General features: G+C 40.7%; 1 protein-coding gene across 1 annotated transcript; it reads right to left on the bottom strand.

The window, feature by feature from the left end:
* Window positions 1–881: 881 nt before the first annotated feature.
* On the bottom strand, window positions 882–21,677 carry LOC148675650 (sodium/potassium-transporting ATPase subunit alpha-1). Its single transcript, XM_088644495.1, has 23 exons — window positions 21,494–21,677; window positions 15,158–15,268; window positions 14,898–14,957; window positions 13,618–13,821; window positions 13,405–13,518; window positions 13,056–13,190; window positions 12,837–12,954; window positions 12,230–12,498; window positions 11,688–11,886; window positions 11,397–11,506; window positions 9,016–9,150; window positions 8,695–8,887; window positions 8,200–8,375; window positions 7,976–8,112; window positions 7,552–7,702; window positions 5,610–5,778; window positions 4,925–5,079; window positions 4,647–4,770; window positions 4,160–4,305; window positions 3,936–4,066; window positions 3,551–3,652; window positions 2,975–3,066; window positions 882–1,111 (listed from the first exon to the last, which is right to left on the bottom strand). Exons 1-23 carry the CDS (start codon window positions 21,503–21,505, stop codon window positions 1,083–1,085), a joined length of 3,072 nt encoding a protein of 1,023 aa, XP_088500621.1. The 5' UTR covers window positions 21,506–21,677; the 3' UTR covers window positions 882–1,082.
* Window positions 21,678–23,010: the final 1,333 nt, after the last annotated feature.

Raw genomic sequence — 23,010 nt, 5'->3', positions numbered from 1 at the left:
TTGGTTTTGTACATTTAATGGAAGTGACGTACCTTGTAGTACATAAAAACTTACATCTTCACACTACCCGTCTTCTCTTCCTCTTAGACATGTCTCTTTTGAGAGGAATCCTGGACCGTTCATTCGTATCTTGAAAGAGCTGTAAAGCTAGTAAAGACCAGTGCCGTGAAGTTTTTGTGGTCTGAATGAGACTTTCTGAAGGGAGGTTTAAAGAGATGAATGCTACATAATAGTTTGTAAAAGATGCACTATTATGCAATACATCTGCCAAAAAAGGGTTATATGTTGCTTTTTTCTTCTCAGTGTTGGTATGCTCTGTTTAACGGGAAATAGTTTACATGGTTACTTAATCAGGTGAATGCTGCAGTGTTGAAATGTCTCCAGATGCTGAAATGGTGTATACATGAGCATTTGATTGGTTTAAGAATGCTCATAGGCCAGAAACAGGAACATCAGTTTGTAAAATACATGCATTGTTTCCTGATCTATCGCAGAACAGGTTTGAAAATAAGTCATTGAAAGATCAACATTTAAAAAAAACCCATGGCATTTACAGTGCCCTCCCTAAGTATCGGGGCAGTGAAGTATACATTTCCATCTTTGCTGTAAGCTATACTGAAGCAAATTGGATTTGAGATGAAAAGATGAATGAGGCAAAAGCACAAGATGTCAATTAATGTTTAAGAACAACAATTTTCGGTTCCCCCCTCTTCCCCAATTAGAGGAACAGAAGTACTGGAACAGTTGGCTGCCAGGTCTTTCTTATGGGTCAGATGTTTCTTGTTGCATTGATTGTGCTCATAGCTGCGGGATTAGGTTTCCCTTAGTGCTCCGAATGGAATATTTCATGGTGCCCCAGAAAGTAATCACAAGACAACAAATGAGACTTGACAAAGTTTATTTTTAATTACTGTTAAAAACCATGTATAAAATATTTCCTGCTCCAGAACAAACACCAAAAGTCTCAGTTTCTAACTCAGTTGTTTTGAGCATTCTATATAAAAACATCCAAAAGTTACTGAGGTTAAAGGTCAGAGCAGCACGACTACCATGCATGGAACCGTGTGGCAGGCGGCGATCCTTTAATAATACGACTCTCTCTCCACCCAACCTGCAAAATGAAAAAAGGCTACATTAGGAAACATTCTTTCCTCCACTTAAGCTTCACACCGAAGTGCGAGCTTCACACCTGAGCTTGTGCTTGAAGTACAGCAGGGTCTCGACATTTTCAAATCTATCCAACGGCTAATTTGCCATGTTGCGATTCAGTCTGGCAGATCGGGTCTTGTATGCAAGAGAACAAACTGAGCCTGAAACCAAGTCGAAGGTTGTTAATCACAACTTTCTAATGAGCAGAGCAACAGATATGGATCATGAGGAAAATCTAGCTAGTGAACGAGTCTCTCCCTGCTCTCCCCAAGTGGTCTTGTTCGTTATATATATATAACGAACACTCCAGGTTCTGTGTCAGCCGTGTAGGGAAATGAGAGGCTGGAGACAGTTTTACAGGCGCTCTAAATTCTTTTTGCACATTTCATCACAGAGCAAGGTGATAATCTTGGAGGCAGAGAGAGAAAGCACAGGAGTCAGCTGGATGCAGAGGAGGGGTTCGTGTTTATTTTAGATGATAACTGTAAGTTTATTACTGTTGTTTGGTTTTATTGATCAATGTTACTTAAAATTAACTGAAAGTCAACTCATTACTGCTTTAAACATTATATAAGCGAGTATTACTCATGTCTTTTACCCATACAAAGTATGTTGTAGGCCATTATGCAATGGGCTTAGAGATGGGCTTGTTCACCCAAGAATTTGGGTTTTTGCAAGGGCTCTGCATGTCAAGACCCAACTTTACTGACAAACACCAAGAACCACAAATTTGAGAATTAAAAACCAATTTGTTTCCTTTGGTCAAACAATCAAAAAAAAATATTAGCACAAAATAATGACAAACTGATTTATTTATAAATTCTATACATCTCAATGAACATGGATTCCCAGCTATATAGTGGGGAGCAAATATGCTTAATGTTTCCTTACCACTAGCATAAATCAATTTTCACAGTAATTTCAGAGTCAATGGAAGAGAGGAGCATAAACATCATGGAAGACTAGCAACTGGGGCATGGTCATCCTGCAAGATTTCAGTCCCATCAGGATAGAAATGCTTCAGCATAGGATGAGAGTGATCACTCAGAATGGCTTTGTAAATACCAATATATACCATGTCCTATAAGGGGCTGAGTGGCCCTTATCAACATTAAAACACACCCCTTGCTATAACAGAGCCACCAGAACCCTTCACTGTGGGACACAAGCACTTGAGCCTGGGAGTTTTTTGACATTTGCCACACATCTGCTCGCCCGCTTGTTGAGAACAGGGTGAAGAACGACTCATGATTCCCCCCTCAACTGCTCAGTAGAGCCCTGCCTGTGCTCTTTGTACCGCTACTTGTCAAAGTGCACTTTTAGGTGTAATAAGGGGTTTATGCACTGCAATCCAACCATAGCATCCCTCTCTGTCAAGTTCCCAACGGACTATATTTGACAAAACTACAACTGTCAAATCTAAAATATTAGCAGGCAGTCAACTAATTCAGAGCTGCTCGTTTGTTTGGCCTTGCATCTCAAACCAATGCACCAACATCACAGTTGATAAGTATGCGCTTCGTCCACAGTTGCCTCTAGGGGATGTCATCTTTCCCTCCGACTCCAAGCCGATACAAACCTAGCCTCCACTCCTCGTGAAATGTCAGCAAGTTGACCATTGAAGCTCCTGTCAAACCTGCCTCAGCATTCGCCCATCTCTTCTTTTAGCCAAGGAAGCCAAAATAACGGGCAACAATGCTTTCAATATACTTTGCATCCCTCATTTACTCATGTGTTTCCCTTATTTTAGCCGTTACCTGTATAAACCTGTTATAAGCTTAGACAACAAATACACTTATAAACAAAAAATAATTAATAGTCTTACCTCCTGGGCTGCGTCGGAGGATAAGTTTCCGGATTTCATCATAAATAAAGATAAGTAGGGAGTAGGGGAAGGCGCAGAACCACCAGTTTGGTCTGAAGAGGACAAATGTAGCAAATCAACTTCAATGTAATGTAGCCAAGTAGAAAGCGTATGGAATTCATTAACGGGAATTTATATTTTATGAATGATGCAAATACTTTAACAGTTTATTCCTTGGTAAAACAGGTTTGAGATCAGTGGTCAAACAGCATCAGAAAAAGGAATTAAGTCAAGGGAAAAGGCTCAGATAAAAGTCATCTCCCACCAGGAGACTTTCCAAGTCATAATTACAAGAGGTCAAATGCGTAGTCCAGAGAGCTTTCAAAAGAATCAACTTCAACACTGCAGCAACTGATAAACGACTCCTAATAATAACTTTAAGCTGAGTACATGTTGCATCATTCACTGGTGTCAGGTAGACGAGGGTCATCCTTCAACTTGCAGCAGTACACAGCCAAGGCCCCCCCGAGATCATGAATATTTCTTCGTGGACATCTAGTTAAATAAAGAGCAAGAAAGCACTATACTCAAACTTACTTGAGTGGGTACATTCTGAGGGCAATGTCCATTCCTGGGCAGTAAGACAGGAAGGCTGCCAAAGCGGTTTCTTCAAACAAACCAAAGATGAGGATTTTGTTCCTGTGGAAGGTTAATGGTAAATTAGGTCTTGACAGAAAGGAGCAATTTACGTGGATCTCTGGTGGAAGAGCAATCAGTGTTCTAGCTGAGCCATTTTTCGACTACATCAGGCATCGAATTAATCAGATTCCTCATCACACTGTAAACTGTCAATCTGCATTTCTCGAACCATTACGATGCTACCAATTCAGTTGAATATCCAGTCTTCAGTGATATTAAACTTAATTCAAAAGGTTACTCTGTGGTAGAAAGTAATTCTACACCTAGTTTCCCCCACACTTACTTCATTCCCTGCTGGAAGACAGAATTTCTTCTTGTTTTACAGATGATCAAGTCGGCCCACTGCACCACCACAATGCTTGTAAAGAATGCTGTGTGACAGGTGAATTCAACAATTTTTCTTTGCTCGTAAGTCTATAAAAATGAAAACAGAGAAAAAGACTAAATAAACATCTTGCATTATTATTATTCCAATGCAGACATGGTCAAAATATTGATCACACTGACCCACTGTTGACCATAGCTGTCTTCCACATCATTGACGTATTTGTCATCCCAAGACACACGGATCCCAAGCAGGTCAGATGGTAGGAAACCATTCTCAGCAAGAATGACAAAGTAGGTGAAGAAGCCTCCCAGGGCCTGAATCATACCTAAGAAAAATTGAAATATGTTATAAAAACAGTTCTACACAGCTGAGCATGCATGAGTAAAATATAACCATTGCTGTGCATAACCAGCTCAATCAATTTGATAAGAAACCATCAACAGCAATACTATCATCTGTTAGGTGCAATTATGTTCAGTCATTCTTTTAAAAGCTGGTGAATCTGCGGAGTACATGATGATCATTAGAATGTGCATCATGTGCTTTTTGTAGCATATTGACTAATGTCAATGTTACTCGAGGCTGCTGGATGTCAGGGTCTACTAACCCTCCAATGCTTGGATTTATTTTGATTGAAACAACCTTTTCCCTAATAAAAACACTTACCAATCTGACCATAGGCCATACTAATAAGCCTCTCGTTCACCAGCTTGTCTGTTTTTGGATTTCTTGGCTGTCTCTTCATGATGTCACTCTCTGCTTGTTCATAAGCCAAGGAAATAGCAGGAACCTTGAAAAAAAAATAAAAAAATGACTAACGGAGGCTTAAAACTCAGCTAATCTAAATTGCAGTTTTAAAATGATAAACTTGCACATTAAATAACTAGAGCAGATAAAATTACATTTGAAACAAGTAGTGAAAAGAAGAATGCATTTGCTCTCACCATGTCAGTGCCCAAGTCAATGCACAGAATGGTGACAGTTCCCAGTGGCAGAGGAATGTTGGCAATGATGAAGAGCAGGAAAGGTGTGATCTCAGGAATGTTACTGGTCAGGGTGTAGGCAATGGACTTCTTCAGGTTATCAAAGATCAAACGGCCTAGTGGGAAAACAAGTAAAAGTTCAAACAGTTATAGCAATGTCTTTAACATACAGAATACATAAAAGGGGACCTACTTCGCCACTGAAGAGCCACCATCACAAGCCAACCAGGCAGAGTTTATTGTACTTACTGAATTAAGGAGATACTTCAACAGGGCAAAGTGTGCAAGCCCAGAATGGATAAATCGGTCAGGATGCTGGGGGTAATTATTCTACTTTAAACAGCAGGGCCATCAGATCTTGGTGGCCAAGAAAACGGAGGTCCTGAACTCATCTGAGAGAGTGATTCCTACAGCACAGCGTCCTCTGTCAGCATAGTGAAGAACTGGTCTAGTCATGTCTAGAGTGAAAAATCACCGTCACCATTCTCTCCTCAGAGGTCTCCCATCCCAGTATTTACTGGGCCCAGTCTTACCAAGCTTTAGAGATCCAATGAGGTCAGGCAAAAATAAAACCCAGCCAATTCACTTGAAAAATTAAGACCGCTTTCACAGATAGCTCTTTACAAACTTCTAAAAACCGTTTTACCTTCTTCTACACCGGTCACAATGGAAGCAAAGTTGTCATCCAGCAGGATCATGTCAGCAGCCTGTTTGGAGACGTCTGATCCAGCTATGCCCATAGCAACACCGATATCTGCTTTCTTCAGGGCAGGGGAGTCGTTCACTCCGTCACCAGTCACGGCTACAATGGCACCCTAGTGAGTGGAAGAGACGTTCACTGGGTTTTTACATACCAAGAGCCTTCCAGTTAAAGCAATACATCCCAAGTGAAAAACTGACAGGTTGGCGTAACCAGTTCTCCCCCCCCCCCCAGTTTTGTAGTTATTAAATAACATAGAAGTGGAATATCCAAATGTCACTGGAAACAATTTGATATTTTCTTTAAATTAAGCCAAAAGTGTTCAAGTCTTGCCATAAACTGAGCAGTGAAACCTGCATTTTGTGACAAGAATAAATCTGCTGCCTAGTCAATGGTTCTCCAGTGAATCCCTAGGCTCTCCACTGGGGGAACGCACATCGCCAGCGCTGCCCCATACAACATAACAACATAAATACACATCGCTCATCTGAAGTAAGGTTTACACTACATATAGTGCGACATATACTGTCCAATTGTAAAAGCTGGAATAAGGGGAGCCATGAAGACATCGAGACTTTTAACACATTTAAGATCAATATTCAAGAGGTTTTCTCAAAACTGTGTCTTTAGGAAGCCACCAAAGATGTCACCAATAGTTGGCTGCATATTTAAGAAACCTCAATCATTCCTTGCAATAAGGGAATGTACCATTGGGGGAAAAAAAAAAAAAGACTAACGGTTTTCTAGAAGACAGCCACAAATAACCTGCCAACCTACCACACTTCATGTTATTAGTAAAGCTAGAAATAAGATGCACATTTTAAAATATTTTAATGACCATCATGTTCATTTTAAGGCATGAGTTTTACACTTCATCTCGATGCCTGAACGTTTCCATAAATGAATTTTACCCGACATGCCCACAATGTAAATGAAAAGCAACATCACTATCAGCATCCACTTGGCTCTGTATGATTCCAAGAAAACCTCATACACACAATGTAAAGGTATCGGCTCTGCAGACCTCAGGAGCTCGTTAACATTAATACTTTCTCTGCTCGAGCTCCTAACACTACCGGCACATCTCTGCCCTCATCCCTACCGCGCACATGATGTGCCTCCAGGGCCTCCACAAAACACAGGCTTTATTTGTATTTGGTATAACATTAAAACATGGTGCTTCTTTAGATAATTATGTTTTGTTCAAGAACATAAATCAAATTGAAGGAAGCTAACCATAGAGCATCTATTTATAATTGCTTTGCATAATATAATTTTAATAAGATGCTGCATGACTCCATTGGCCTGGAGCTACATTACACTAACGTCTCTCTAATATTTGGAAGTCCTCATCAGCATGCTGGTGATGCATACATAACTATCTAGGTTCAAACACTGTACTTTTAACAAAAATTGTTCAAAGTATGGTGCTACAAAACAAGTTACACAAAACTTAACACTATACCTTGTGTATTTTTCAAGTTCAACAGTTACAGTCTGGCACAAAGGTAATACTATAGTTATGCTGCTCATAGTCATAAAGCATTACTGTTTGCTGTCTATTGGTGAAATTGTATTAAGTTATTACATTACTGTAACCAGCCTTTTCTGGCTTTTCATTTTATGGGGTCAGTACAGTTTTTAAAATAAATATATTTCTTTGTGAAGAAACCCCAAAAAGTCTAAGTGTAGCTATCGCTTACATGCCTAGATAAAACATCCCCAGCACACCCACGTTAAATAGCATTCAAGCCTGTTACGTAATACAAGATGTCAGATCTCTTCTCATGCCTTATACACCACAGTATTGTGTAGAACCCAATCTAGGGTGTTTAGTCAAGGCTAATGACTATTGTCAGAACAGGAGTAACTCAATACTGCGCAGCACCTGTCGTTGGCAGCCCTCCACGATGATGAGCTTCTGCTGAGGAGAGGTTCGAGCAAACACGATCTCAGTGTGGTATTTTAGGATGTCATCCAGCTGCTCAGAAGTCATATCCTTCAGGTCACCGCCGTGAACTACACAGGCTTTCGCATCTCTATAAAAAGAGACCGTTTGAAACGCAGAAAAAAAAGAAATGTGCTATCAAAAAGAAATGCAGAGCTGGATTGACTCAACAATACCTTTTTTAAACAGTCATGCATTATTTTTAACCTCAACTTGTGTTTTTGTGTACGATGAACAATCAACACCTACAAATTCCAAGACCTTTTAGTTTCCAATACCTATAAATGAAGCTGCCATTTTTGTACTGCAGCAATAAAACACAACAAACACAAAAGGCAAAGAAGCTTAGTTATGGGTCCCATACCTGGGGTTCACCTCTCTAACAGGGATGTTCAGACGGGCTGCAATATCTTCCACAGTTTCGTTGCCCTCAGAGATGATCCCAACACCCTTTGCAATGGCCTTGGCCGTAATGGGATGGTCACCAGTAACCATGATAACCTGAAAGCAATAAAGGGAAGGATGACTGCTTAAGATTGCTTAAGACAACCAACATGACAGAATGCTTATATTAAAAAAGCAAGTTACCTTAATTCCTGCACTCCTGCACTTGCCCACAGCATCAGGCACAGCAGCACGGGGAGGATCAATCATGGACATCAAGCCCACAAAACAGAGGTTCTCGGTTGGGAAGTTCACCTCATCGGTGTCAAACTGAAACCCTTCAGTAAACTGGTCATCAGGCAGGGCAAAGTGGCAAAATCCTGCAGGACGGTAAATGGAACATGAGGAACCAGTAGATTCAGCAGCAAGAAATCTTGCTCATCTTACTGCATTAACCCACAAGAAACCTCAACAGTTAGGGGCCAAGACCAAATGAGTCTTCTCCCTCCTGTGTGCGCTACAGTTGAGTAGTTTAGTTCGGGGGAGGGCAGCAAGATGAAAAAAAATTGGCTCTACGGTGATTAATAAATCTAAAGCCATCCTGCACTAAGTAATTGTGAAAAATTTGGCTTCGTTTCCTCACATTCACACATTTAAGTTTCTCTTAATGAGGCTGAGAAGGCAACAGAACAGACTTACCAAGCACTCTCTCTCCCAGGCCACCGAGCTCAAGGTAGGCATTCTGGAAAGCATCCTTCATCTCATCGTCCAAAGGCTGTTCCTTGCCCTGCATCAGGATGGTGGAGCAGCGGTCGAGAATTCTTTCTGGGGCGCCCTTCATCACCAGGAGGTATCGGGATTCGGATGTATTTTGGTTCTTATGGATAGACAGCTAGAGACAGAAGCCATTATGCACACATGAGAGTCTGTCCAGATTTATACAAAAATTGTTGTACTTATCCAGGTTTGGAGAACTCGCCTTTGTGGTTTGCCTTTAGGCACCTGGATTAATGTTTGTACCTGGTACTTGTTGGTTGAATTGAAGGGGATTTCTGCCTCTTTGGGATACTGCTCTCTCATTCCTTTCACAGACCCACAGCACAGCTCAATACATTTCAGCAGGGCAGCTTCTGAGGCATCACCAGCAACATCTCTCTGTGAAGTTTCGAGATAAACACAATGATCATGCAGTCCAAGACTTTGAACAGGAGAATCCTTACGTTTAATCAATATTTAAAATTTCTTTACCCTGTAAAGAAAAATCATTAAGCTTTTTTTTTTAGCATAACCTACCTGCAATGCCAGACTATCTGGAATTGCACTTGTTATTTCTAAGCCCGTCCCATGTCCAAGTTTGACAGAGATGCAGCAATTTAATCACCCAAAAGGAGCAAGGTCAAACCCTTAAATCCAGCCTGCACCTTCTTGCGAGGTGAGAGGAAACTAGACCCCCCCCAGACATGGGAAGGGCATACAAGTCACGCAAAATGTGCAGCAGAACAAAAATCAAACCCAGGACCCAACACCTGCATGGCTAACTGCTGTAACCATCACAACTTCAAGGTTGAAATGAACTTTTTTCTAAAGGATGCGTCTTTAATTGCCAGTGTGCAAGTCCTAAAAGCAAACATCTCAGGTCTGTGTGAACATTACCACATCAGTACACTAACTAAAAAGCACACAAGCAGGAGAAATGGAGACATGAACGCTTGGCTTTTTTGGCTGGCCTAGGGCTGTGATTGTGATAAAAAGACTAGGAAGTTTTGTTTTGGCTCCGACATCTATTTTTGATTTGATATAGATTCATATGGCACACCAGTTTTCTCACATTGTACATCCAAAACACTAAGGACTTTATTTTTTTAAATTAAGGTCAAATATGTAAAATACTCCAAGCCAGGAAAACATTTGAATTACAAATCGTCCTAGAGTTTGAGCTGTAATTTAAACTTAAAAATACGTCATACAAAGTTAATTAAACGTTTGCTAAAAAGGAGCTTGTCTGTGTTATGTGCTTGTGTTGAAAGAGGCGCTTTCATTTAAAAAGAAAAGTCCTACAAAAAGGTTAGCTGCGTCACTCAGTTAAGCTGAAATGGTTCTGGTGAAGTTGAACAAATGAAGAATAAATGCTAGAACCCATCAAGCACAATAGAAGAAAACAGAAAAATAGCGCCAGTGTGTCTCGGTAAGATCAGCAAACTATAATTATGTAGGAGTCAAACACTTCTTCAGTATGTGGGATCTGATAGTTCTCACAGAAGCTATGTTGCACAAGATGGAGAGGCAAATTTCCTTAACGCCTTCATAAACGGAGATAGAAAGATGCTTTCATTCAGAAAATCAAAATTGAAATGGAAATAAATTCTAAAGTTTCTTTCAATTACACCCAGCTTGTTCTGCTTGTGCTTACTTACACCCTCAGTACACAAATGAACTGTAATCTACCAAGACAGCAGAACACTGTGAACTTTTTTCCCCCCAAGCAGACAGGGCCAACTGTTCAGCAGCAGGTTAATAAACATCACCAGAAATCCTGTAGGGGAGTTTTTAAGGAGGTCAGCTCCTCCTCCTGCTGCTGCTGTAGCACACAGTAATCCCACAGTCCTTTTTTCTCCTCATCAATGAAATGCTTATTTAAATGATCAAGTCCACATTTCCCTCTAAATAATGCAACATGCAAATTTTCACAAATGGATATTAATAACCAGATACCAACATCACAGCTGTCCGAGTTTCACGTTCTTCTGGCTTTACTACTGCCAACGTGCCCGAGGCAATAGCTAAAACAAGACCTACTACCTACGTGTTGAATCTTATTCATACACCCCTGCACAGTTGACTTTCAACATCTTTGTGGACAATGTTTTAACCCATGAAATACACTGCACCAATTCCATCTTTATGCAAGTACTGGAGATGACCTACTACCTTCTATTACAGTGTTACTACATTTTACAATCTGTAAATTGAAATTGTGTAATTAATTGTATCCTAATGTTAATCTAATCCCTATAACTTCCTGTCCTCCTACACTTCTATCCCTCTTAACGAGCTCGCGGACAAAGCATTTCATTGCCGACGACACCGCTGTATGCTGTACTGTTCGTGCATTGATAAATAAACCTTTACAGAAGACTTTCCACCATTTCTGCTTTCAAGACAAAAACTGAAAGAGAAAGGGCATTTAAGCACTATTCCATCAATGGGGAGAAAAAAGGCCAGCTGCTTTGAATCTCTTCAAGAGAACCTTAGGAAGCAAGGGGAATTTTTGCTTTGCGGTCCCCATGTCGTTACTCCCCGTCTGACTGATAAAACCTACGATGTGACCAGATGTTTGAGTTTTTTTACTTCGACGTCAGACTTGTACCACACCCAAAAAAACAAACTGGACAACAGCTGACCTTCAGAATTGGCACGTTCTCCTGTGCAGCCAGAAACACAGCGCGGTTGCACAAGCCGGCAACCCGGGCCAGAGCTGCCCAGGTTGGAGAGCTTCTGTCAAAAGACGTACCTGCAAGAGATCAGACACGAGTGATGGAAGAGCTCCCACACATTCCAATGCACGGTACATCATGTAGTGCTTTCTTGTCAATCAACAGTCCAGATGAAGAGTTCATCCCATCTATGTTTATTTAGAAAAGGAGGGGTCCTGTTTTTTCAAGTAACCGAAATGAAAGATTCATGTAGCTTACCGCTCTGGTTCTCAGTGGTGTCGGCTTCATGAATCTGGTTGTCAAACCACATGTGAGCAACGGTCATTCTGTTCTGGGTCAGGGTGCCAGTCTTGTCTGAGCAAATGGTAGAGGTGGACCCCAGAGTCTCCACAGCTTCCAGATTCTTCACCAGGCAGTTCTTACGGGCCATACGTTTCGCTGTGAGAGTCAGACAGACCTGAGGGGGAGGGAGAGCAAAAGCACACACTGTTATAGTTTCAAAATGAAGCTCTCAAAGAGAATGAGTGAATGTCAATAATAATAAAAAAAAAGATATTCATAAAGTCGAACCTGGCTAACTAATTTGATCTGAAGCAACTGCTACTGATAGCACATAGAAGAGACTTTTTTTAAACCAGAAACTGTGACAATGGTCTTCTTGAGGCCTGCAATTCAAAATGGACTTAAATATGATATGAATGGACCTGAATATGATAAGGCAGAATAGAGAGATCTTTACTCCACGTCTGTATCTTTATGAACCACCATCAAGGGTCCTTAAAAAATCTTAAAGCTCTTACAGTGACTGTAGCCAGGAGACCTTCAGGTACATTGGCCACAATGATTCCAATCAGGAAAATCACGGCCTCCAGCCAACTGTAGCCAAGGATCAGGGAGAGGATGAAGAAGGAGATTCCCAGGAACACCGCCACCCCAGTGATGATGTGGATGAAGTGCTCTATCTCAATAGAGATGGGTGTGCGACCAACTTCCAGACCAGAAGCAAGAGTTGCAATACGGCCCATCACGGTTCGGTCACCAGTGTTGATGACAACCCCATGAGCAGTGCCTTTAGAAAACAACCCACATCAGAGAAAATGATGGAAATAAACGAAAGCAGCATTCCAATTCTCTGCAGTACTTGCATCTCAGAGTTAATAGATCAAAACCTGCAAAAAACTATAAAATGGTACAGGCTTAGCCTCATATGGCAATTTCTCATGGAACACTCCACCTGTATAAGCAATGTTTAAATCCAAAAATGGAAGGGATTTCTGTACAATCCTGTACCATCACTAAACACCGGGTTATTACTACGCTAAAAGGTTAGACCAACTACATTATATGGTGCTACAACTAAGCAACCACAAAGTGGCAAGCAAATGTGTCTTAGATACAAGTACAAACCTTCAACACAGTTGGTGGAGAAGAAAGCAATGTTTCTGGTCTCAAGAGGGTTTTCATTGGAGAAGTCAGGAGATCTGGTCTGCGGCTCTGACTCCCCTGTGAGTGAAGAGTTATCAACCTGAAAAAACACAAAAATAAATTTGCAATTTTCTGAAAGCTTAGCCATCTTGAGGAGAGTTGAGTCCCCAACGTTCTCTTTGACGTGGAGAAGTAACCAACCTTGCAGCCGTGAGCCGAGATGATTCTCAGATCAGCAGGTATCCGGTCTCCCCCCTTCACTTCCACCAGGTCTCCAACAACAACCTCCTCCGCATTTATGCTCTTTTTCTCCCCATCTCGAATAACCAGAGCTTGCTAGAAAAGGAAACCAGAAGGTTTTTACTTCAAAGTTTGTCCACCGACTTGTAGTAATAAAACTAGTTAGATTTTGTAGTTGGCTTGCAGTGGTACCTTTGGACATTCACCCAACCCCCAAGGTGAGACCCATCTGTTTTCCTGAAGCAAGAATTTCATGAGGTTTATCCACCCATTGGACTGCATATTTTTTTAAAAAATCGATATTAAATACCTGAGGAACCATGTTTTTGAAGGACTCCATGATCTTCGAGCTCTTCGCTTCTTGGTAGTATGAGAAACAGCCAGTGATGATGACGACAGCAGAAAGTACAACACCCAGGTACAACTGTGGAAGAAAGGAATGGTTTGAGAAAAGAATGGCTTTGGTTAAAGGAAAACAAAAAGGGAGCCACGCGATTCCTTTAGACTGAATCAATCTGCTTACATTGTCATTGACAGGTTCTTCCTCCATGGCAGACTGAATTCCATAAGCCAGGAAACAGAGAACAGCTCCAGTCCACAGAAGCATGGAGAAACCGCCGAACATCTGCTTGCAGAACTTGACCCACTCGGGGGTGGTGGGGGGAGGAGTCAGGGCATTGGGGCCATCTCGCGCCAGGATCTCTGCAGCACGTGCAACAGTTAAACCCTGGGAAAAATAAAAACAAAGACATTAATGCACACAATATTTCCTTAAACATTCTCAGGCAACATTAAACAATAGGATTCATAATAGTTTAATATATGAATGCAATCTAAGACATCAAACACTAGCTGAAGAAGAACAGCATGCAGGAATATACTTCTTTTGGCTCTCTGCGTTTCCTTGAATTCAGACTTCAGCAGCACTTGCAACAGCCTCCTGGCTCTACTTAATGAGCTTGAGGTAATGGCTTCACCTACTGCACGCAAGCCAAACACATTTAATGCCTCTATTTGACAGAGCAATGAAATATGAAGCAAGCTGTGTCTGTTGCACCTCCAAAATTTTAGTTCCAAAAGAAATAAATCAAAACCTACTCAAATGCCCCAAAAAACTGCAAACATTGCTTTTACCGAATACTATCCCATTACAGAGACCTTCGCAAGCCAACATAAAAAAAAATCCCTCATTTTTATCCCCCTGCTGCTTCAAAACTAACTCTCAGACAGTGAAGGGCTCAAGAACAGCTGACCCTTCAAAGCTTGGTAAATGTCAGGCGTCTCCAAAGAGAATTCTTACTGAAGCAGGAAGAAATAATGGAAAAGGCCATAACTTGGAAGGGAAAAATAATAGAGAAATATTCAGAAAGACATGGTTGATTCTTTGACAAGACCAGAAAACAGGTTGAAAAATTTGTTTTCCATGCTAAAGGGAACCAAAGGGAATTAAGGTGCTTGCTGTTGCTAAGAAACAGGTTCCCATATTCAAAAACAGGGCTCCTTTTATACTCTGAAGAAAACAGATGAAAGGTTAATGGATATCCTAGGAAAACTCTCCAATATGAAATACAAAAAATTCACTCAAACACACAGCAGTGTCTAAATAATTTGCATAATAGTTCTATATAAACACATTCATGGAAAAATATCTTGCAATGTAATCCAGAGAAAACCTTTGAGAACTATAAGTAAGGAGCACAACTTACCTTTAATAATCTTACAAGAAAATGTAAGTCTATAGTTTTGGGGAACAGAAAATGAGTCTTCCACTAGTAACTAATCCTGCTGATATAACAGACTTACCCGACTGAGGTCAGTGCCATACTTCCGATGAAGTTCATCCAGAGTAAGCCTGTGATCATCCTACAAAATAAGATTCAGAAGAACATAGCACATTTAATACGGCTATTTAAAATGGAAAGTGAAAAGTACATTACCTGAAAAAAAAATGCAGAGAACGGAAATCTGAGTCACCAGGTTTGGTTAACTTCTAATAAAGAAGCAAGAACAGAACTGGACAGGAAGTGTTTTTTCTGAGAAAGGTCAAGAGGCACGAGCCTTACCAAGTCGACTTCCTTCTTCAGCTCATCCATGTCTTTGTCCTTCTTCCCCTTCTTCTTCTTCTTCCCTCCCTGCTCCGAGGTGGCAGCCAGCTCATACTTGTCACGGCCTTCCTGTAATGAACATGGGATCAAGTGAGCATCTCAAAAGGCGGTTTGTGACGCAGTATGGAGCGAATCAAGAATATCCGCAACATGCAACCAAGATCCTCATTTGAACGAGCCAAGATGGTTATCCAGGTCATTGCAATGTTTAGGTTACAACAACTTTAAGATCTATTCAATGAAATCGGAGCACTTACTCAAACTTAGGAAAGTTAATAGAATGTACAGGAAGGGAACCTAAATGAACCTGCAATTTTATAGCTCGGGACTAAGACTCAGATTCAGAATAGCATGGACTGTCCAGTTTGAAGGTTAGTCTTCTGGTACCAACAAACCTGTAGGTTGGTGTCCTCTTTGATTAAAATATTAAAATTACAGGTGCCCCTCGTGATCTGAATGTCAATGGATCACCGGTTTTCATGAAACCTAAAGTACACTCAAGCACATCACAATCTCATCCGTCCGGTTGTTTACTTAGTACCTCACGTCATGATGCAGACCGCACACACTATGCAAATGTGTAGCCCGTTTGCATGCTGGAGCTCCAGAAAGAGCCTGATCTATTCTATAAAGCCTAGTATATCATATTACCCAGAAGCCCAACCAAGTGTATATCCTTCCTTACTATACATCACATTCATGTACTATTCTAATGTACGACATGGTTTTGATGTCAGTTATACTGTTAGGTGGGTATCCATTTTCACAAAGATAATGAACTGCGGAAAAGAAAAAATATGGCACCAGAGAGCCTAAACAGCCATTCCTCTCATGAGCTTGCGCAGAACACCCTGTTTTTTTAATGGCTACAGTTAAAGCCATTCTGAAAACAAGTATTCACTACAAGGGGTATTCAATATGTGCCATCAAGGCACTTCACCACATCAGAAGTGGTTTAACTTCGAGTTTTCCCCAAGGCTCCCAATTCTGTTTTACAGCAGCATAAAATTAATTGTAAGCATTAGAAAGTCGTTTCACATTCAAATATCAAGATCATTTGTCTTCACGGTTAATGAAGGTTTAAACACTAATTTGCACACTTCTTGTTCCTACAAAATTCAGTAATGAATGAATTTAGTTTAGTTTTCCTGTATATTAAATCTGAGCAGCTTGGATTACTAAGGGCAATATCTCAGAAAACAAGTGCAGCAAGACGACAGCCTCCGGAGAGAGACCTGAGCGGCAGGTCTTCCACACAGACTATTGCCCCACCACACCTCATGTGCGGACTTCCACCCTCTCTGCTGGCAAATCAGCTTGCGTTTTCTTAACGAGTCAGCAAAAAGGGCACAGTGGAAAAGAACAGGAAGGTTGAAGTTCAGAGCAAACTGCACAAGTAGTTATAATAACTGCAGTTAATGAGAAAGCAGCAGAGTTTTTACAAGTGATCTGAAGCTAAAGAAAAGGCCTTATACCGAATGAAATAAATCACATTTTGAAACAGAGGGTCATTTTTAAGCATGGATAATTTAGCATCTCTAAGTTAGTTTTTTTTTTTGCCAGCTCCAGATCTTTAGGAGTTAAAAATTTACCTCAACTCAACTGGTTTGGATTCTTCATCAGGGACAAGGTGCAGTAAAAAAATTGCAGAAGGAAAGGGTTAACTAAGCAATTTTACCAAATTAAAGCCTTCATTAAAAGAACTGATCATTTTCTGAAATTCATAGGTCACTTAAAGAACAACTATGGGTTTTAAATTGCTGTTTAAAATCCTCCTCTGCACCTTTTCAACATGAACATGTCAAGCAGTCCATCACAGCACTGCAGATTTTCTTGGTTTAAAAAGAGAAGACATCACATTCTAATGAAGCAATCTAAAGAAATGTGCCCCCCCCCCCCATTACACAAATACTGAAGTGTGATTTACAGAAATGGCAAAGCATTGTAGACAGTGGAGGGAACAGAATTACACACAAGCAGGGAGGATTTTGTAATACTTTTTATTTACCCACCAGAGGGCTTTGAGATATTGTATTATAATAAAAAAATAATGGTATGAGCGAACAAGACACTTCGATTACAATAGGTTCCCCGGTGCCCATGAACCTGATAATACAAGTGCATCTTGACAGCCTCAGTGTAAATTTATTGTCTAGGGTCACAGAAATCCTGCAACACCCCTAGAGGAAAAAAAAAAAAGTCAGCAACATTCTCTTCACTTCCACATTTCTCCTTACTGGAAGGTACCAGCCATCTGTTCTATTTGGATGTTTATTATGGTTGTATTCATCTCAGGGTTTTATTTGCAAGAATGTTAGATGCAACCAGCATCGACAGAGGTAGGACTGTCATATCCAAGAAGAAATTTGGCCCGCCCAGACAGCTTGGCTTTCTAAAAAAGCCTAGTTTGATAGGAACTCTGAACCCATACCTCAATTCACAGGGCAGAACGCCCACCTTTAACAGACTGTCTAAAACCCAAGCCCAGTGCCTCAAACCACTGCTCAAACCCCTCATCCTAGGGTTCTGGCTTGAAAAGATGGTTGAATTTTGAAGTCAGTCTTAGGATTGTGCCACTGATGGAGTGGTCGCGACCAGAATCAGCTGTTGCAGTGCACTCATACCCACCCTTGCCAAACAGAGAAGTTACCTCAATGTGCTTTTGATACTGCTAACTGTGTCCTACTGCAAGTGTTGTGCAACTTCTGCATTACTGTACAAGAAGTGATATTAGAAGCCACAGTGTTTGACTTAAGTGGAAAATGTTGCCGTCATAAGATAAACAGCTATGACTTGTAAACGTCACGTTTCTGCACTTAAGCATATGACCAAACTTTTAGAAGAAAAATCTGAAGCATCTTGTAAAGAGAGATTAAAACAAATGACATCCACAATTATCATCATACTTCTGTATGTGCACTGGACAATTCTAATCTTTTAATTCATAAAAGTTACATGCTTATAACCCCTCACCCAAAAAATAATATTCAATAAGAACAAACTGAGGGTCAAAGACAAACACTACTAAGTACAAGACCTCTTGTCAGCATTTAGCCATTTGTAGCACTGCACATTATTAAAAAGCAGGCAGCACAGGACAAAACACTTACAATTTAAATATATTAATAACTTTCTACCTATATCATTTATTTTCTATTAATAATTAATTTTTCTTCTTAATAAAAGGAACAGGATAACAGAATCTCTGACATTAAGACTGGAAAATTTCCAACTCCCACCAGGAACAGCAGAATGAGAAGAATGGGTATACATTTTGTTAGAGACTGTATCCAAGAAGTTGGGGGAAGCGCTGAAATGATTGTAAAATTTAAATTAAAACAGGGAAATTCGTTCTGAAATCTAGTCGATATTTAACTGCAAACTAGATGTTATACAAAGGGGATTAAAAGCCCCCTCCACCCAATCTTGTGTTTCTTTAAGTATTCAATATTTTAGGCAAAAACTGTGGTTTGTTTTACTGGCATTTTCTTTCTTTTAAATGGTCTTGCCAAAGTTGGGTACAGTATGTTCTTAGAATGGATTTGGGGAGGATTCTCTGACTAAAAACATTTCAGGAAAGATCCAACAGTGAATAAAGACCAAGAGGCTGACGTAAACTAGACAGGCACTGATCTAAACTCAGATCAAGATATTCAGAGAAAAAGCTCATTTTGTAGAATGCCTCAAAACAGTTGTTGCTCATGTACAAATCTTTGGACAGGTATACCACTCAGAAACCTAGCTCAGCAGCAATGACTAATAAATACATTCACACCTCAGGATATTCAAAAGTAATTTGCTTTGCCTACAAAGTATTGGGTTATAAAGTGATTTTTTAGGAAAAAAATCAATACATAAGAAACCCCACGTTCACTTAGTTTTAATGAGAAATTATGCTGTACAGGGACAAACAACTCTTCCTTTGACTGTCAAAACCAAGACAATTTGTCACTCAGATGCTAAATCTCGTAATCTTCAATTCACCAGCACAGAGGAAAAAAGGGGTCTGCTGAATCCTTTCACAGAACCTGATCCACTTTCGGAAAAGGTTACCAAGTCCTAAACAGTAAAATGAAAAATTTCAGCTGACCGATTTTCATTCCCGCATTGTGAAACAGGTGCGGTGGGGGATCACATGTTGCAGGAGGGTCACGATCACCACTTTTGCCATCGTTAGGGTGACAGAGTAAAGGAAAGATGCCAAGCCCTTTCTCTGCATGTCCCACATTAAATCAGCTCTCCTTGTGTCTGATGTTCTGCCAAACATCAGAGTTAAGATCACTGAGCCTTCATGACAAGCATATAACAGTCTTTCATTTTCTATTACCGAGACGGATAAACAACAAGAGTTCAATTAATCATGACTAGGATGTAAAAAAGTGTTACATCTTTAAAGGAATTGCTTAGATATGGGCTCACCCTAGGATTTTATTCTTAGAGACGTTTCGGTAGCCAGACTTTGAACCTTGAACATATTTTAAATATTGTTTCCGAGGACAGCACACAAAGCCAGCCATTGGCTGGAAGAACCTACAGAACTGCTGCTCTTCCATATTAATGAGACCATGAATAGCAAGTGTGTTTGGGGTTCTGCGGGCGTACTGACAACTGCAATAAGGATCGCATTTCCAGCCCGATCAAACAACCACACGACAGAATGAAAAGGGTTACTAATTATTTCACAAGCATACGGATTAAATGATCAGATACGAGAGAAACGCTACTGTAACTTCTATAGAATACTCACTACACCTCCAGAAACCCGGGCGCACCCCCCCAAGAAACCGTACAAATCAAAACGAGGTCACACTTAGAAAGGCCGTTTGGTACCCACATATTAAGCCGGAGATCTACTTAATTCAGCTTTCCTCTACCTAGCAACATATCTACAAGACACGGTTTTGAAAGTCTTCAACTAAAGTCTACGAGTCACCATGTCCCCCCCCCAATTAAAAGTAGGCTAACCTCCAGACGTCTTAAAGTTGGCTTTTACTTAAGACAAGAGCTTTTTGAGAATCGACGAGAATCAAAAAGTGAAGGACTTGCCCCTCTAAAGCGTGATTTTGTCTCAAGACGCTACATTTTTTGTAGCAAAAATCGCGTTCAGGAAACGGGCCGCCGAAAAAAATAAAAGGCTAGCAGTCTCTAGGAAATAAAAGTGGCGAGTTCATCAACGAATATCCCGCAGAAGAAAAAGGAAATGTGTGCAGAGTATTATAGCCATGAATCATAATCAATAAAAACGCATAACCAAGAGTATAGTTTTGGATTTCAAATTTAAGATCATCCCTTTTTTATTGAACGACGTTTCTGACTTCCCTACCGCAGTTTTCTAGAAACAGACAGGTTCATTTTTGACACCCTCACATTTAATTCAATACGATGGTCTCGCACTCCCGTCGCCTCCTGCCTCTGCGCCACTGCCAGCACATAATCCACATCTGCAGCTCCAGCCCTTCACTCTTACGGACTAGAACCTCGTTTTCTCTCGGAAACCTGAAAAGGAGAGCTGAGCCGACATCCGGCGAGCACCACCACAGATGACAAACGAGACGTGCGCCAATTTCCCCAGCACATGATTTGCTCAGTTTCAACATACCGAAGAAATCCAACATGTGTTTTATTCTGCTACCGTTTGGTGCAGCGCGCACACACACACAACTTAATAAACTTAAAACCGAAAAGAGTTATATTGATGTCAATAAGTTAACTAATCTGTTTTAGTCACAAGACGGCGAGTTTAAGTTTTCTTTCCCTTTTCTTCTCAGCGTGGAAAACTGTAGGCCACGCTTAACAAGTAGGAGGAAGTTACACGTTATCTAGCCGTGTTTTTTTTTCCTTCCCTTCATTCACTACTACTGTAATCCCAGACAACGATTATAAAGCAGCCCGTATTCACACGTCAGGACGTCCCCCCCCAGGTATAAACTCGACTCGCAACTCCCAGCCCGGTTCCTCACGACTGGCTTGCGCGCAGCCGCCGCCGGCGCCTGGTGAAATGTAACCAGCTCGCCGCCCGACTCCGCCGACTCTCGGATGCGCCTTGAACTTTCCGCGCTTCTCAGTCAAGTAACCAGCGCGGATACAGGTCCGCGGCGGACCTTTGATACGGGCTGGCGCCGCCCGCACACAACTCTGGGGCTGCAGACAGCTCCTTAGTTACCCCCGTCCCCTCCCCAGACAAAAAAAACACCACCACCTGTATGAGTGTGACTTATGCTGCCTTTGGCGCCGCTCTCTTAGCCGAGGGCAGATTGTCAGGCACCAGACGAGAAAACTGAGAAGATCACTTACTCCAACTCCCATGTTTGCTGTGTTTTGTGTAAATCTTCCTAGCCGAATTCCAAGGAGTTAAGAACAACTGATAAATCTTTTGGATTGGATCGGGTGTACTTTGCTGCGCTTGGCTGTCCTCAGTCCACACGCCGCACCTCTCCGTAGCCCACAGCCGACCTCCCTTGGCTCTCTCGCCGCCTTCCAAATACTTATATACTGGGTTCGTTCGACGGTGACGTCTGCACTTTTTGCCATGGTAACCTTGAAATGAGGGAGGAGTCTTCCTCCTTTGAGTAGATTATTATTATCAGTTCTCCTGATAAACTATAAAGTTACTTTCATTTACAATCTGACGCGAATGAAAAGTTCATGTGTAGAAGAACGTACAAATCTGCCGATAATTTTTAGCAGAAATGCGGAGCTGTCCGTTTTTTTACAACCTTTTGTCAGTTTTGGGTAATGCACTTTCGAGTATGCTTGTATTGCAGTTTTTTTTTGTTCTTATTGCTATGTCAGCCGGTATACAACACGATCACCCAAGAGCTTCATTCGAAAGATTTATCTGAGATGGTGATTATTTACCCTCTCGGTGTGTGAATGTTTCTTTTTATGGCGAGGGGTTGTAAAAATAATACTGATTTAGTTTTTGACAGCATTTTCAACGAGAGGCTTGTTGTTATACTACTCTTGGATATATAACGCAATATTTATGTTTGAATAATTAAAAGCTAGGATTATTTTAAAGTAACCTTTCATTAACAGATAGAAGGATGCATTTTAAACACAGATGGAATTTTTTTCTGACTTTGTGCAATTAGGCTGTGACCTGCACAAAATGAATGAGGTCACCAAAAAGAAACACAATGTTTTTTCTTCCTAAAATTACTTACAGTACTGAACACGCTCCTTCCTCAGTACCCTTACTAACTTAAACTAATGCTGTTAAGTGCGGTTTACATTTCCCAGATATGTTTATTTTCTAGCTTTGTTTGGATTTATGTACATAAATACCTAGTTTAAAATAGCATCCTAATAAAGAATGCCATAAAAGAAATTTTCCCCAAGGGGACAATAATAACATTTGAATTGAATAAAATGTGGTCTAAAATGTTTTGATTGATTTTACTTTGTGCCTTTTTAAGATTTTTACAGAAAGTGCACCCTTAATGTTTTGTTAATATTGTGTAATATGCTTTTAAAATTTTGTAATATTTATAAAAAACAGCTAAATAATATTTTCATGAAAGTCTGAACATTTTTAACAAAAATAAAAGACAAAGAATGGAACTCAAATAGCTAAATGTAAAAGCCGTGTGATCACAAACGCCCAGTGACCTTCCGTGGGTATTTGGTACAGCCAAGGAGAATGTCCAGCACCCTCCAGCACATGTGGGAATTGTTTCTTCTGTGGGCCTTGTTTTCTTTTAGACCCAGCATTCCAGACAATGGGATAGATCAACAGCTTCCAGGCAAGGGATTAAAAGAGAACTTTAACTTTCAGATACCCTTAACTTGAACTCAATTACTTACATTGG

Source organism: Lepisosteus platostomus, chromosome 2, assembly GCF_059453375.1.
Source record: "Lepisosteus platostomus isolate fLepPlt1 chromosome 2, fLepPlt1.hap1, whole genome shotgun sequence".
Taxonomy (NCBI): Eukaryota; Metazoa; Chordata; class Actinopteri; order Semionotiformes; family Lepisosteidae; genus Lepisosteus; species Lepisosteus platostomus.
This window is presented reverse-complemented; position numbering and strand designations above follow the sequence as displayed.